This window comes from Notolepis coatsorum, assembly GCF_963971535.1.
Source record: "Notolepis coatsorum genome assembly, chromosome: 1".
Taxonomy (NCBI): Eukaryota; Metazoa; Chordata; class Actinopteri; order Aulopiformes; family Paralepididae; genus Notolepis; species Notolepis coatsorum.
The window spans coordinates 219,060,003-219,075,946 of record NC_140165.1 but is presented as its reverse complement, the minus strand read 5'-3'; the positions used below and the strand labels follow the sequence as shown (position 1 = coordinate 219,075,946).

The 15,944-nt window shown below is 43.0% G+C and overlaps 1 protein-coding gene across 1 annotated transcript in view; it reads right to left on the bottom strand.

Moving 5' to 3' along the window:
* The window catches only part of rasa2 (RAS p21 protein activator 2), a 196,659-nt gene that overhangs the window by 87,771 nt on the left and 92,944 nt on the right, over positions 1 to 15,944 (bottom strand). The window contains exons 7-9 of the mRNA XM_084332855.1: positions 8,634 to 8,706; positions 7,551 to 7,627; positions 4,539 to 4,640 (exon numbers count right to left, since the gene is read on the bottom strand). Coding sequence (XP_084188981.1) covers positions 4,539 to 4,640; positions 7,551 to 7,627; positions 8,634 to 8,706 — 252 coding nt within the window. The remainder of the gene's footprint in view (positions 1 to 4,538; positions 4,641 to 7,550; positions 7,628 to 8,633; positions 8,707 to 15,944) is intronic.

Sequence of the window (15,944 nt, the reverse complement as noted above, 5' to 3'; positions counted from 1 at the left end):
CATTTATTGTTGAGCCCCCATGTCAGAAAAATACAAAAACTGTTAAAAATAAATTAACTATACACTTACATTATTTATTTGAGAACTAATTTAATCTATTGAACTGTAGTTGCATTCAATGCAATGAGCATGGCTATTTAGCTAGCTAGCGGCCAACGTTACTTTACCATGTAAATGAATGACTAGGATGCAAAGCACTTTCAGTTTTCACTGCACACACAAAACGGTCGCAATATCGAGCCCTTTAGGTTTTCCTAGTCAAGGAATCAAATAGTCTGCTATGGCTGCATGCATGGCGCTAACGTTATTGTTTTTGTTTTTTTGTGTTTTTAAATGTGCAACTGTCGCAACTGGGCTCTACTGTGGGTTCTATTGTATAGGAGTGGGTTCTCAGAACCATTTGATGCCGTGGCACACTTGCTTGCTGCTGGCCAAGAAGAACCATGTTTGGACATGGATAGGGAGAATTATCGGGTGGTGTACCAAATTACCTTTGATGGATTGCATGTAATAGTTTTAATAGTCCAGCAGCTGATGATCGCAGTGTTCTTGCTGGCCTGTAATTTATTAGAGTGTTGGCGATGTAGCTAGGTCCCTGTCCTTTTAGAGCTTTGTATGTAAGGAGAATGACCTTAAAGTAAATTCTAAATGTTACAGGAAGCCAGTGTAAAGCAGCTAAGACTGGACTAATGTGCTCTCTCCTTTTGGTTCTAGTTAGCAGTCAGGCTGCAGAGTTTTGAATTAGCTCAAGCCTCTCTGTGGTTTTCTTAGGATACCTGTGATGCATTACAGTAGTCTAACCGGCTAGATATAAATGCATGAATTAGCTTCTCAGCATCATTTTGATTAATAAATGGTCGTACTTTTGCTATATTTCTTTTTTATTATCTACTTTTTCTCCCATTTTTCTATTTTTCTCCCATCCCAATTTCGTATTGTCCAATTCTACCCTCCCCTGTCTCGAACGCTGTTAGGCCATGCCTCCCACAGGCCGGCTGCAATGTGGACGAAGCCTTGCATCACGTGTCCCCTCCGGTACTCGAGGAGGCAGCCGTCGCATCTTTTCACCTGCACAGCGCGATCCCTCAGCGGCGAGGGTCTGCGTTTTGGAGGGCACGCCGCCCCCGTCGCATCCTGATTCTGCTGCGCAGGCGCACCAACCGACCTGTAGGAGTCGCTGTCCACAACGTCCGATCCCCACCCACCAGCTTCCCACCCCTAACACTGCCAATTGCGTTAGTATGAACGACCAGCCAAGCTGGTAGCAATGCCGAGAGCTGGGCTCGAACCCAGCATCTCCTGCATTAGTGGCGAGCGCCTTGCCCACTGCGCCACTTTTGCTATATTTCTGAGATGAAAGAACAATGTTTTGGTCACTTTGTTATTATGATAATTGAAGTTCAGTACTTAGCATGGTTGCTTTCAGGAAGTGGATTCATACTTTTACTCCCAAACATTACAAAGTTGTGACTTCATTCTACAACTAAAACAATCATGGAAGCAAGACAGTTAACAGGTGTATAATATGTAATGCTGTCAACAGTGACCTCTAGGCAGAAGAGCCCGACTTAGTATTAGCGCTTTGTTAACTTTTTTTTGTTTTATTTTGACTTGTGGGTTGGGAGTTTAGTAACTTATTATACTGTGGATTTCTCCAGACCGCTCTTGACAAAACCGGAGGTGTGGCCAGCAATACCAACCCTCCACTTTACCCACTGAAATCCAACCCACACATCAGACAAAAACAAAACCTGTAGACGAAGTACAGATTCAGATTCAGAGTTTTTATTTGCCACATGGAATCATACAATCAGAGTTTCTTCATTACACAATCATAAATAACATTCCATGGACAAAAGGAGCAGGAAGAAGAATAAATCTTATAGTTACCTGCCCCTTATTCCTAAACTAAAGAAGTATTTTCTGGTCGGCGTACAACCTAATTTAAACAAATAATAATTTATACCATTATACAAGAAACTCACAATTCACAGTTAAACAAGGAAAAAATTAAATAATCTTAATAATAAAAGAGGAAAAAAAAAATCTCACTATTCAGATCACATTTGATTTTCATACTGAGTAAATATTTCTTTTTTATAATTTATTTTGAATAGATAAACACTACTACATCCCTTAAGCTCGCTATGGAGAGAATTCCACAACTTTACACCAATAACTGAAGGACACATCTGTTTAAGTGTGGTACGTGCAAACTGATGTTTAAAATTGTATTTTCTCCTACTAAACTCACTTTCTAAATGAAAAAGATTTTGTAGTTTTTCTGGCAGTGTATTATTTCTTGCCCTAAACATAATTAACATTGTTTGAAACTTAACCATGTCTTCAAGTTTAATTATTCTAGATTTAATAAATAATGTACAGTACCGTGTTGTCATCTTTTGCCTAGAGGTCGCCGTTTGACAATGCTACAGATTCGACCTTTAAACCCCCATGCTGACAATGTGCTTTTTAAGTACAAGTAGATTAACTGTTCATCACAAATGATGTAACCCTCAACCGAGTTAGATGCTGCATATTGCTGCTACTGTTGACACTAATAACATGCAATGTGTTTTTTTTTCTCCACAAGGGGTGGAACAAGAATGTATCTTCCCTATTGCAGGAGCCGACCGCTACAGTAGGAGCCGATTCATGACCTACTGGGTGAACCTACAGAACGGTAGCTTCTAAAAGCAGGGTGGGTAGCAGGGTTAGTAGCCGTCTGCTTGTGTAGGTACGTCTGTATTCACATGACGTGTTCTTTGACACACAATATGCCACAATGCCACAGCTGTCACGTAATGACAATCATCTGCCATTTGTTTACAATCACCTGTTTGTGACTAAGATGTCCGTGATAATAATACTGTGAATAGAAGCTCCTTATTTTTGCCGCCTGCACATCTACCCTGCAGCCGCCAGGTGGAGCCGTTCACAACCAAATTGAACGAGGAGTCGGTACTCTGCAGTGCTTCAAAAGCTGCAGCAGCTATGTTTGTCTATAAAAGGCTTGCTCTGTAATTGTGGCACACAAACACAAGAGATGCTCGAGCCCATAACGGTCTGGAAAGATGTCTATTCCTAGTACTCCACTGCAGACGTCTTGGTTGCAAAAAACCACATGTGATTCCAATCAAATAGCAGGTGATTGTCATTAGAGGACAACCGTGGCCACTGGCCAGTGAACCGTGGCATTGCGCCATATTATATGGCAAAACAAAAAAAAAGGTTGTGAGAATACTGTGAATAGATCTCATCACCACCAATACCACAGATTAAGTGAAAGTGTGAGAGAGAGAGTGTGTGTGTGTTGCACAGTCCGTGTTCCTGTGAAGCTCTTCAGCCTCAGCACATGAGCTGTCTCTATGCAAACTGCCGCCCACGCAGCCAACTCACAGCCCTCATGTAAAAACACAGATTGGTATCTATCTGCACAATCCCTTATCATCACCTTCTCTGCCTGGTGTCTCTCTCACACACACACACACACACACACACACACACACACACACACACACATACACACACAGCGGCCATAGCAGTCTTGAGGACACAATGGAAGCAACAGGCGAAGGGGGAGGGGGCACCACATTTCTTTGATATCATATAACGTTGCAGAAAGACGGTAAAGAAATGCAGCTGGATATGAGGAGAAACTCAGGAGGAAACGGTCCAATGGAACACGTCGTCAGCGGTGTGATGATACATAGAACTGAATTCAGAAGACAAGAGAGAGTACATTCAAGGGTATGTTTAAAAAAAGAAAAGAAAAAGTTAAATGCTCAGATCAGATCTGGCTCACTTGGATCTAGGAGGAAGGCGAGCGGGCCGTGACGTCAGATCGACGGCATCTGCTGTGAGATAAAACACTGGCGAGGAGCGGCCGGCGCAGCACGGGCTGGGTGGCATCTACCTCATCTACCCTGCTCCCCTCTTAAATCAGCCTGTATCTACCCTGCTCATCTCTTAAACCAGCCTGTTCATTTGAGACAGGGCTGCAGGTGACATCCTTCAGGCTAACACTTCCAGGACTGGGGCTGTGACAGCAGCATCTCTGCCTGCATTCTGGAGGACAGGAGAGAAAACCTTTCCGTTGCAACTTTTTCAGTCCCACCAAGGTGTTTATGGTACGGCGAACACACACATTTTGCCAGAGAGAGAGAGAGTGAGAGACAAATGTCTCATCTCCATTAGCTATGTTCAGCCTGGCTGGGGCTAGCCATGGTATGGTTGAGTTGGTGTCTCCATTGCATTGCATGTAAACTCTCTGGTTGCTAAGCAACCTTTAAAAATTCACACCACCAACTGTGGTACGCACCACGCTAAAACATGATGATACAACAGTCTCAGCCATGTCTGGCCAGGTTGTCAAAGGTGTCCGTCTCAGCCAGGGTCTAGCCAGGTCTGGCCAGGTTCTAAAGACAATGGACACGCTCACTCTGTGCCAGACAGGCCACAGTACGGCTAAACCCTGGCTAGCGGAAGGCAAAAGAGAGAGAGAGACCTGTACATGTGTGTTTCCAGGAGGTTCTTACCAGGCCTTGTGAGTAGAGTCATTCCGTAGGATCTTAACAGAGACCCTCGTCTCCCCCAGAAACACGTCCTGAGCCAGATTCCCATTGTTCCAAAGATCGACTCTGAAAAAGCACAGGATGTTTAAGTTGAACTCTAATTTCTCTATTTCATGATGCAATATAGTCAAACTGTCTTCTTTTCTAAACAGAATTCAAACCACACTCAATTGATTTCCTCAAGATATTGAGTTCTCATGATAAGAATGCAACATGTTGAAGCTTTCTGATCCCCTCGATAACCAGGCTTAAATTCAAATACAAAATGCAGTATCACAAATCAAACCACGTTGCCAATAAAGTCAAGTTGATTCAATTTAGAGTAGACTATATAGCACCTTGGCTTACATAACTCCAATTGTTGTTTACAAACAAAGGAATAAAACAAACAGGCAAACAATGCATGTATTCAGTACAGTGTTTTTGATGTGGTCCGGAATGGTATGAAGAGGTTGGTTTATCCGTGTCTAGAGCACAACCACATTAATCTTAAAATGTGTGAAACGATAATCACTCAAAAAAACTGTTCACTCAAGTTCTGTTCGTCGCTCTTACCTGCTCGACGTGTGAAAACTGCAGTAAGCCAATCCACACCAGTCTCAACGTTCATGCAAGGAAAAACCACCTCAAATCCAAACCAACAAACCATGCGTGGGTGTTTACCTCTCCAGTCTAGTCTCTTACCCGGAGAAGCTATGAATCCACTGTGGTGGGGATCAATGAGGAGACAAGACCCGTATAGCCTTAACCAGAGAACAAGGCTCTCCATCAGTTAGTCAGTACCAAGCCATGTATAGCCTTAACCAGAGAACAAGGCTCTCCATCAGTTAGTCAGTACCAAGCCATGTATAGCCTTAACCAGAGAACAAGGCTCTCCATCAGTTAGTCAGTACCAAGCCCTGTATAGCCTTAACCAGAGAACAAGGCTCTCCATCAGTTAGTCAGTACTAAGCCATGTATAGCCTTAACCAGAGAACAAGGCTCTCCATCGGTTAGTCAGTACCAAGGCATGTATAGCCTTAACCAGAGAACAAGGCTCTCCATCGGTTAGTCAGTACCAAGCCATGTATAGCCTTAACCAGAGAACATGGCTCTCCATCAGTTAGTCAGTACCAAGCCATGTACAGCCTTAACCAGAGAACAAGGCTCTCCATCAGTTAGTCAGTACCAAGCCCTGTATAGCCTTAACCAGATAACAAGGCTCTCCATCGGTTAGTCAGTACCCGCGTTTCATCCTTTCATTTCTGTTCCGCCACAACTAGAGATGACTAGAGAAACTAGAGTACAGACAGGACCAGAGAGAGACTAGAGAGAACTACAGAGGACTAGAGACAACCGGAGAGAACTACAGACAGGACTAGAGAAAACCAGAGAGACTAGAGAGAACTACAGACAGGACTAGAGATGACCAGAGAGAGACTAGAGGGAAGTACAGACAGGACTAGAGAGAGACTAGATAAAACCACAGAGAGGACTAGCGACAACTAGAGATAACATAGACAGGACAAGAATAGTGTTGTCAAAAATATCGATTTTTCGATACATATCGATTCTGAATATTTAAAGCGGTTTCAATACTCATTTCCCGCAATATCGATATTTAATTATTCATAAAAATAGTACAGTAGTCCACACACACACACATGTGCATTCAGTTAAGTTGGAATACGACTGTAATACAAACAGTTCAGTTTGTCAGGTACATGCAACACAGATTACAGTGTTTACATCTGTCTGCTTGAGAAAATACCATGTTCTGCAATAAAAATTATTGAAGTGAGATGAACAGACTGAACTTTATTTTATTAGATAAAACATGTTGACAGTTTTACTTTGCAGTTGAAAAAAGGTAAATAAAATTTGATAAAAAAATCAAAAAAAATCATGTAAGACAAAAGTCTTTCTCTGGTCTGCATCCCCTTAACAATTGTGTGTATTGAGCTGTACTGTATTGTACCCATTCTGCAATCTGTTAATACAATTTGCAATCAATCAATCTGTTATGCTTAACACGCAGTACTATTAACTTTACTTAATTTCTAAGATTATATCATTTAGTTATTTTTATATGTGTGATCTAAAGATAAACAAAGGGTTTTAAAAGTGTTATATTTATCTTCTCTTATAGTACCAGGGAGAAGATGAGGAGAATCAACCAGCAACAAAAGCAACATTTATTAAAAAAATATATATATATTTTATCTTTTTTTTCTTCTTTTTCTTTTTTACATTTTAAGATTTAACCTTTTTCCCAGTGGTATCGAAAATGGTATCGAATATCGATACTTTTCAAGGTATCGTATCGAAGTTCGAAATTCCAGTATCGTGACAACACTAGACTAGAGACAACTAGAGAGAACTACAGACATGACTAGAGACAACTAGCGAGAACTACGACTAGAGACAACTAGATATACTAGAGATAATTACAGAGAGGACTAGAGACTAAAGGTAACTATAGACAGGACTAGATAGACTAGCGAGAACTACAGACAGGCCTAGAGACAACTAGATATACTAGAGATAATTACAGAGAGGACTAGAGACTAAAGGTAACTATAGACAGGACTAGATAGACTAGAGAAAACTACAGACAGGACTAGATACAACCAGAGAGAGACTAGAGATAACTACAGAGGACTAAAGACAACTAGAGGGACTAGATAAAACTACAGACAGGACTAGATACAACCAGAGAGAGACTAGAGATAACTACAGAGGACTAAAGACAACTAGAGAGACTAGATAAAACTACAGACCGGACTAGATACAACCAGAGAGAGACTAGAGATAACTACAGAGGACTAAAGACAACTAGAGAGAACTACAGACAGGACTAGATAAAACTACAGACAGGACTAGAGGGACTTACGGATGGAGAGAAAGCGATGGAGAAATAAATAAAGAGGGATAGAGAGAGACGAAGAAAGGAGTACAAAGAGAGGGGAGGGGAACATGGGGGAAATAAAAACCTACTTGATCTCTAGTTTTTCGATGTCCTCCTCCTCCACCTGGAAATGGGACTTTTTCGAGTAGCTGCTTGACCGCGTGACCTGTGGATGAACCGACAGCAATTACACCAGTCTAGAATTAGAAAAAGATGCGTCTGTGTAGTCAAAAGAAATGTTCGAAAATGGCACCCCCACGTTACAAATGGTAAATGGACTGCATTTAAATATCGCTTTTATCAAAAGCTTTACAACTTGCCTCACGTTCACTCACACACCGATGGCGGAGGCAACCATGTAAGGTGCCAAACTGCTCATAGGGAGCAGTTATGGGTTCAGTGTCTTGCTCGAGGACATTAATTAATCAATTAATTAATTTCCACACACCACCGGGGAGGTGTCGGAATTGAACCGGGAAACTTCCGACGACCCCTCTGCCTCCTGAGCCACTGTCAGCGTTGCCTCCCAGTGCTGGACACCTTCCCTGAGGAGCGTCAGCGCTGTGACCCGTCCTCTTCTGTTAGTTCTAGATGGGACTGGCCGTCTAGAGAGAGCAGCGTTCCGCGGGGCTGACATGTCAGGCTAGGTAGCTGGCTGAGCTACATTCCAATGAGTGCCACAATCGCCTGATCTGGTACCATAGCTATTCTTGTGTTATGTTTTCAAGTTCAAGTTTGTTTATTATTTGTCACAAATAAAATACACATACTTTACAATGAAATGCCTCGTTCTGTATGAGCCCCTGAGGATGTGCTTTATACAGTAAAACAAAGTAAGTAAAAGAGGAATACACTATACAGCTTTGTTTACATTCTGTTGAAACATTATAACGGTCCCAGAAATATAAGATAAGATATTCCTTTATTGATCCCCTTGGGGAAATGTGGGTGTCATAGCAGCATGGGGAAGAGGGGGTACAGGGAGGGTAATAGACAGTAGAAAGACATAAATATAGGCAATAGAATTTGATCGGAATATACAAATGTGGGGAAAAAACTGTAAACAATATAATTAACTCTGAATATAAAAGAGAAAAATAAACAGTGTAAATATTTAAATAATTCATAACCTAGCAATGACAGACGAGAGAATGGTGGTGGACAGACTGTACCTCAAAGGAAAAGGTTTCCTCAAACTGTGGATCACTGGTCTTCTTTTTTACTTTTGTTTTCTTCTGATCAGACCTGAGGGTGGAAAACAGAGAAACTTTTACTGGGTGGGTTCTCCATTACAGCTTTCACATCTCACTGGTTCCTTAAGAAGGAGGGATGCCACCCATTTCAAGAATTCACATAATTGTCGCCGTCTGATGAAAACCACTTATCTCAAGTGAAAATACATGGAGGAAGATGCTGAAGATAACATGGAAGGATAAGATCAAGAATGAGGAGGTACTGAGAAGAGCGGATATGCAAGGAGGACAGCTGCTGGAGAGGTTGAAAAAGAGAAAGATGGAGTTGTGCGGGCATGTTCTGAGAGGATCCAGCGGGGAGATGTTCAAGAAGGTGGTGATGGGGAAGGTGGATGGAAAGAGAGGAAGTGGAAGACCAAGAAGAGGCTGGGTAGACGATGTCTGTGATTGGAGTGGAGTGAGAGGCGGAGTCACGGAGTTGGAGAGAAGAAGTGGGGACAGAATGGGTTGGAGAGTGATAGGCAACCTTCGGAACGAAGAAGCCACCTAATGATGATGATGTCAATCTGTAAATGAGGCTGTTTTTCGGAATTCCTGAAAAGGGAACTCTTTGGAGATAAGTGGTTTTCAACCGACGGCAATGGTATGTTATTCCTGTGGCCCCCGGGACAGTTTAGTCAGTCATTTGTTAACATGCACCATCTGGATGTAAAATCTGAGGCTGCTCCATAGAAAATGAATGGGCCACTAACTTGGTGGACCCATGAAATGTGTGTATGCTCCTCAACAGCAACCACATACGTTTTAAAACTTCTAATATACTAGAATACAAACAAACCTCTTCTGTGGGTGAGAATTCAACTTAAATGTTGATGGTGTCTTTAGGGAACAGGATTAAAATGGGTGGAGTCGCCCTTTACATGTAACTTAAGACAATGGCCCGACATCATGTGACCAAACAGGACCGGTAGGAGTAGAGGGAAAGGTGTGACCTGAGAATATTACTGTCCCTGTGGCTGCCCATGCAAAAACAACAACAAGAACACCTGCGCTACAGCACAGGTGGTGTAGTGCAGTGATTCCCAACCTGGGGTCCGCCAGGGGGCGCAGGGGGTCCGCCAGACCACAGATGATTTGAGGTCATTTTTTTTTTATTTTTATTTTTTTTTCAGAGAAATATTTAATTAGCATATTTTTATCATCAGAAGCATGAATAGTCTCTCAACTACAATAAAAAATAAAGATAAATAAATAAACATCTAGACATGATTTTTGAACGTTAACAGTAGGCTACCGGGTAGCCGCTAAAACGCGAATCAGACTGTATCACTTTCCGTAGCTAGCCTAGCACGCTAGTTAACTTTCTCGGCTCGTCTGCAGTCAGCCGCCAGAGGCGAAAATGTGTGACAAACGAAAAGGAGATGACGGCAGCTCATCTGCAAAAAAAGTTAGGACCTACAGCAATCGCGAAAATTACATCACCATGGGCTTCACTGAGGAACCAGACAAACGACCTGAGTGTGTGATTTGTGGAGAAAAGTTGGCAAACTCGAGCCTGAAGCCCAGCAAGCTGAAGAGACATCAGGCGTCTAAGCACCCAGAAACCGTTGGGAAGGATCCAGACTTTTTTTCGGAGGAAAGAACAGTCTCTCAAGGCGAACAAGCCCGTTGATGTTAGAGTAGCGTGGAGCAGGGGTGGCAGTGATTTACAGAAGGCTACCGAAGCCTCCTTTGAGTGTTCGCTTTTAATTGCAAAAGCAAAGAAACCGCACAATATTGGCGAGCAGCTCATCAAACCAGCCTGCATCAAAATGGTTTAGAAACTGTGCGGCCCACAGGTGGCGGATAAACTAAAATCAGTACCACTCTCGAACAATGTAGTGAAAGACCGAATTGATAAGATGTCAAGTGATTGCGAGCAGCAGCTGTCAGAAAAGCTTAGAAAGGGTCCATTTGCCATACAACTTGATGAAACTACAACTGTCGCAGACGAGGCTGTGCTCATCGTTTATGTGCAGTATATCGAAAATGAGGATCTGAAGCAGGACATTCTCATGTCAGTCAACCTTACTACCACCACTCGAGGTGAGGATATTTTTACTGCAGTGGATTCTTACTTCATTCAACATAAATGCAAACCGTTCACCATTAGGGCCTGATTTGAGAATACAGGATTTGAATATTGGCCAACATTTTGAAATACATATGGTGCAAGATGAGATTTGTTGATTGAAGGCACAAGTCAAAGAAGCATAGTGGGTCTAATTATGATGCATATGCCCGTGTATAAGCAGTTTGTTATTAAAATGACAAAAAAAAAAGTATTTTATGGTATTTTATTAGGAGGGGGGTCCAGGAATTTCATCAGAGATGTTTGGGGGTCCCTGGGGGAAAAAAGGTTGGGAACCCCTGGTGTAGTGCACAACCACTACAGCACCGAGTGGCACGGTGGTGTAGTGGTTAACACGTCACCTCACAGCTAGAAGGTCCAGGGTTCGATTCCCGCTTGGGGACCAGGTTTCTGCGTTGCCAGGTACCCATGTGGGGTATCTCCCGGGCCTTTCTGTGTGGAGTTTGCATGTTCTCCCCGTGCTCGCAAGGGTTTCCCCTCCCGATAAGATAAACACAATGGAAAAACATGCACAACAGATCGCTAATGCCGTCGTGACGGACAGGAGCAATTGGACTGGTCCCCGGGGCGCGGCCCCACGCCGCAGCCCTTATCTGCTCCCGGCTGACGGGATGGGCAAAATTTCATCGGCAACCCAAAAAATTATAAATAGACTTCAAAAAGCCGTTATTATATTATTATGTTGACTTGTAAACCCTAACAACAAGACCTGCGCTACAGCACATGTTGACTTGTAAACCCTAACAACAACAACAAGACCTGTGCTACAACACATGTTGACTTGTAAACCCTAACAACAACAACAAGACCTGGGCCCTGTTCCTCGTACCTGGCTAACTGAGTTAGCCGGATAATTTTCAGCATAGCTTGACTTAAGCCAGATCTTTCCGTTCCCCGACGTCGGATTGTCTAAATCGCCATGGTAACAGATCAGAACATTTGAACCTGGTCGAGGGCAGGGTTAAGTTCTGTTAGCTGGATAACCTGCATGGCCACACCCTCGCAAATAAATCCCAGCTCGCTTCCTGAAATAATTCTCACAGTCTAGATCCCATTATACCATTCTGAATTATGCTTCATTTTTCTAGAGGGGGCTTTTGAAATGTAAAATAATAGACCTAAAATGCTGGTAATAAATCATATTCAGCCTATGAATTTACTTTGTCCTATATAATGCACGTCATATTTATACGGATACGGCGCTCACGATCGCGACAGTTATTTTAATAACTGACTAAATGGATCATTGCAAATGTGAATCCCGCTGGGATATTTTTAATGAATGAAACCTATCGGGCCGGCGTTTGGCTCCAATTAGTTTCATATTCTTCGCTGTGTATTTGCTTAACGGAGCGCCCGGATTGTGTTTCATTCAAGCATAAATTGAAGCGTCTATGCGTGGATTGTGGATATGAATTATGAGGAATCTGAATCTGTGGATTGTTGAATTGTATCACTGTCACTGTGACAGTGTCACACGTTATTGTGATATTGTAACTGGGTTTAAAATATATGAGGATATGCGCCGTTTGTTGGATTTGATGACGTGACGTGACTTGATAAATTGAATGAGACTTTGACGTTTTTGATGAATGAATCTGATGATGAACATGAGGTGTCACTGGTATAAACCAAAGGTTAATCAATTGATGATGTCCGAAACAGATTAAAACCTGATTAATAGTGTAACTGCAAGCCTCCCTCCAAGCCTCTCTTTGGGAACCATGTATAATATTTATATAGTACATAATACCTAAGCACATACAGTACAGATATCCTCATAATATAATTCGTACAGATATCCTCATAATATAATTCGTATCAATTAGATATACTATTTGGGCTTGTTTTTATCCTTATTCTGCGTGCGCAATTATCCTGAGTATCAAGTCTGGTTAACGAGACTGAATCAGGGTTCGAGGAACAGGGAAAGCCTGGATTCAAACATCGGGTTAATTGAATCTGGATAATGGGACTTTTGATCGACTTAGTTGAACCAGGTACGGGGAATAGGGCCCTGCACTACAGCACATGTTGACTTGTAAACCCCAACAAAAACAACAACAAGACCTGCGCTACAGCACATGTTAACCTGTAAACCCCAACAAAAGCAACAACAAGACCTGTGCTACAACACATTTACTCTTTCCCTGCCAACAATGATTTTATACGTGTTTGTCCGCCAATCGAATAACGCCAACCACATATAAATACGTTATTGGATTGTTATTTCTTTTATTCGCTATTTCTATTCATAAATCATCCAGGTATGCTGTGGTACTGTGTGGCAATGTGTGGCAACGGTCCGATACTGCCGCCTGGTGGTATGCGGCCAATGTCGCACTTCCTTTCCGACTCTGTATGTGGCTGTGCGTCATTGAAAGTCATCCAGGCGGAGTTTTCTTTAACATGGATCAAGATATTCACCCGATCGCCTTTTGGGACGCCATATTCATTATGCTGTTGGGGGTTATGGCGTGGGCCAAATGGACATACGATCTAGCAGATGGCAATCAAATAATTGGAATATTCTTTTTAGAGTCTCATCGGCCACAGGTAAGAGCAACTTAACGTCAATTTCAGCTTGGTTGTCCATTGTTTTCATAGCCATCGCCCTGAATAACGAATGCCGTTATTGACAATCAATTAATCAGAAATGACCCCCCCCGCTTTCATGCATGCATGATGGAACATAATATACCGATCATATGCATTTGAATTTTTTATTGTAGCGTGTATAGGGACGAAATGCCAATGGATTAAGTATAATATGTGTCGCGGGCTATTACTAGCCTTCCAGGAATTACCCTAGACCCTTATATTCACCACGGTATAAAACGAGAATGTATGGATGGAAAAAATATTCCTTTTTCACATCTTGAACGATAGATACTCGATGTCAAATGGGCCATAGTATTGCATATATAGCTATAATATTTAAATAGTTATAGCCCTGCAAACAAGGTGAGCGACTCCCACCATTTACAGCGCTGGCGGTAGCTACTACAGGATGAGGCTAATGCATGGCGTCCAATGAGTTAACCTGTAAACCCTAACAACAACAACAAGACATGCGCTACAACACATTAACACATTCCCCGCCAACAACGAGTATACTCGTTATTGGGCGCCATCCTTTGAACGCCAACAACAAGTATACTCGTTATTTGATTGTTTTTAATTTTCTATTCAATGTCAGGGACCCGTATGTTGCCGTTAGAAGGCATACTGCGACCCCGAGGGTGCAGTACCGGCCAGATCCTCCCAGGTGGCAGTATCGAGAGTGCAGTAAACCCTGTTCCAGAACCTGTGTTACACTCAATGTCTCCGGCCAGTTTTCTGGGTCGGGCGAGTCGAGCGGTTCTCCCGGTTGCATTGAAGCGCGTCAAATACCCCCGATCCATATGTTGTGGTGGGTTATGTCGGGGACCAGATAGACATCAGATGGACCAGATGGCGATCAAACAATTGGAATATTATTTTTGGAATACTCCCGATCACAGGTAACTGTATCCGACGTCAATTCTAGCTTGATCGTGCAATGTTTTTATACCGATCCAGCTGATTAGCGTTTTTAGTGTTCAATACGAATGCAGTTACTGGCTATAAAAGTATCAAAAACGACCCCCCCCCCCCCCCCCCCCCTTTCATGCATTCATGATGAAACATAATACCTATTATATACATTTGATTTGGGAATAGTAGCGTGTCCAGAAACGCCAAAGCTTATAGTAGAATTCACGTATAAGGCTATAAGTCAGCCTTTCGGGAATTACCCCAGACCACTCTAAAACTATACTTATATTCACCATGGTATAACACGGGAGCGTATGGATGAAAAAAAATCATTATTTTTCACATATTGAACGATAGATAGTTGATGTCAAATGGGCCATAGTATTGTATCCATAGCTATAATATAGAATATAGATATAGCTCTACAAACAAGGTGACGCACTCCTATCTTTTAAAGCGTGGCATTGCTACAACGGGACCCGTCTAATCCCTGGCGCTGAATGAGTTAACATGTAAACCGTGACAAAAACAACAAGGATAGCTATGCTACAGCACACATTGACCTGCAAACCCTGGATAAAACACCAACTCCTTAGTACTGTGTACAACAGAGGATACAACCTTGATAAAACCATTACAGTACTGCTTACTTTGCAGCCTGGACATTTGCCCCAAACACATATAAGTGTATTTGTGTAAGAATGCGATACAGATAAGTTATATTATCATACTGGCCAATAACGTCTCGCTCTTCGCCATTATGAGATATCTCTTATCTCCTAGCACATAATGTGCTCACGAAACAACAAATGCACTCGCATGCACGTGACCAGGCCACGCCCCTGCGTCCCACTATATGACGCCGGACATGGTCACACTCCACCTTCCTCTTTTTTTTTCCAATACGGAAGTAGAAGTGCACTCCGTGAACTAGTTATGAAACGCAGGGAGAAATTACACAATGTTGGGTATTCGCCAGAGGTTCACCAGCCCCTGGAATCTTCTCGGCACATCCTAACAGCGCATCGGGCCTGTCCTGGGTTTTCCTCGTCTCGTGACAGCGGATCGAGGGACGTCGTGCACAGGTAGGGCCTGCGCTAACAGGCATTGATACTAGCATGAGTGATACTGCTCGTTGTCCCGTGGGACAGCAGAGTTATGTATTGGCGCGAGGGGCAGGATATTTGGGAAAACATGGTCGTCATGACTCTGTTTTGGGTGTTTCCCAGCTATCCTGGAGCGAGCTGCTAATGCTAAAATGCTGGGACGCTGTTCCTTTGTTCCCCGCTGTGGGCTGTCGCCACTCTTCCCTCCTCTTAACCGTTTCATTGCTGAAGGTCAATCTGTGTCTAATGTGGTTTTTTTTGCTGAGGCTTATTTACCCTTTATACGGGTGGATGGGCTGACAACAGGGCGCAAGGCAGGTGTGCCGTGGCTAGAGGGCCAGGTACCATCGGCCCTTTGCCCTGGCATGGTTGAACGGTGTCCCACCCGGAAGCCGACGCCAGAGGGCGAGTTGGCCCGGCAGGTGGCTGTATGGGCTGATGAAGTTTATACCGCCGCAGGACGGAATTTAGCGGCGACCAGTGTCATTGCTCAGTTGGCTGCTTTTCTGTCCACAATGGTGTCGGGTAGTGGGGCCT